Source organism: Nematolebias whitei, chromosome 8 (genome assembly GCF_014905685.2).
Source record: "Nematolebias whitei isolate Nwh7 chromosome 8, NemWhi1, whole genome shotgun sequence".
Classification (NCBI taxonomy): Eukaryota; Metazoa; Chordata; class Actinopteri; order Cyprinodontiformes; family Rivulidae; genus Nematolebias; species Nematolebias whitei.
In genome coordinates this window covers 3,343,556-3,345,105 of record NC_056505.1, presented here as the reverse complement: position 1 = coordinate 3,345,105, position 1,550 = coordinate 3,343,556, and the positions used below count along the sequence as shown (strand labels likewise).

Genomic DNA, 1,550 nt, shown 5'->3' with positions numbered 1-1,550 from the left:
GACAGTCCACCTGAAGACACAACAGGAGGACAGTCCACCTGAAGACAAGTCATCGGATCTGATTTGAATCAGAACTAAAGTCTAAAGTTCTGAGTCGGGAGAAAAGGATCAGATCAGACGTCCAGAAGGTTTGAAGCTCCACCTGCAGAAGATGAAACCCGTTCTTCTACAGATATAGATTGGACACCCCCCTCTCCATCACTCAGAAGTGGATTTATTTTCTGAACCCCCCATGACCCCCCTCCATGAGCTCTGCAGTAAAACTGGCCCAGCTGAGCAGGTTCTCCTCTCTGAAGCTTCCAGCTGACGTCAAATTGATAAAAGTCCATGAAGAAGAAGGACCAGCTCGGCCCGAGCGGTCCTGTTGTTCTTCCTGAAGCACAAGTTCTGGTTCTGAGGTCCGGGTCAGGGAGATTTGTCTTTTATTGCACATCTGGATCAGTTTTTGGGTCATTCAGTTCCTTCACTGTGGCAGATTTTATGCCCCTCCCCCATTAGACAGGAAGTGATGTCACTCAGCCCATGTTCTTGTAGGTGAGGAGGAAGATGACGATGGCCGTCAGGAGGACCATCATCATCACCACAGAGGTCAGGAGGAAGGCCCGGCACGCCGGTCGCCCCGTCAGGCGGAACAGGGCGCCGCCAACGCCGCCGCCGCCGCCTGAAGACGGACTGGGGAGGCCCACGTCCAGGGTCCGGTTCACCAGAGACCCCCGACCCAAATGACTGGGACACTCAGAGGACCTGAAAGGAAACAGAACTTTACCGGGTCAGTCAACCCAAGACTGAGATGCCTGGGATTAGATCAATTAATCTGGATTAGATTAAATCGGTTTAGTTTTATTTGAATTAGGATCAAAGGACGAGATTGAATTTGGATTAAGAAAAGTTGGATTTAGATTTTTAGATTTATACGTTTGTTTACATTAGATGCAGGTAAAATTAAAGTTTGATTTAATTTAGATAAATTTAAAAATTTAAACTTCAGCTGCATTTCTAAAAAAAAAAAAAACTAAAAAAAGAATTAAATATTTAAAAAAGTTCTCACGATTTACACCAACATGAACAGATACAGGAGCTAGTTTAATAAACAAATATAGAAATCAGATTAAATTAGACTTCAGGATACTTGAAATCAATTTAAAGTTTCAGAACATCTGGATGGAAACGAGCGTTCGGTTCCGTTTGTTTTGAGTTTTCTACAAGTTTAAGAATCTTTGGGCAAAAAGTCTTGTGTTTAACGACAAACGACCGTTTCACATTCAATTTAAATTCAAATTCAAAAATACTTTATTAATCCCAGAGGAAAATTAAATAATAATGTTTATTATACATTTCATATTTTCAGAGCTTAAGCAATGAAAACCTGAACTCTGCAGGTTCAATCTCATTAATCTGACTTTAATCCTCGATAAAATGTCAGAAAACGGATTTACCTGCTTTTTGTTTTTGAGACAAACTGAGAAAGTCCCAGCTTTCTTTGGCTGATGTTTGTTTTCTATCTGAGCTAAAAGTCCCAGCTTACTTCAGCCGATATTTGTTTTCTGTCT

At 41.5% G+C, this 1,550-nt stretch overlaps 1 protein-coding gene across 1 annotated transcript in view; it reads right to left on the bottom strand.

The window, feature by feature from the left end:
- Window positions 1–515: 515 nt before the first annotated feature.
- The window catches only part of LOC119412989 (RING finger protein 225), a 2,455-nt gene continuing 1,420 nt past the window's right edge, over window positions 516–1,550 (bottom strand). Inside the window, exon 3 of the mRNA XM_037680000.1 lies at window positions 516–744. Coding sequence (XP_037535928.1) covers window positions 516–744 — 229 coding nt within the window. The remainder of the gene's footprint in view (window positions 745–1,550) is intronic.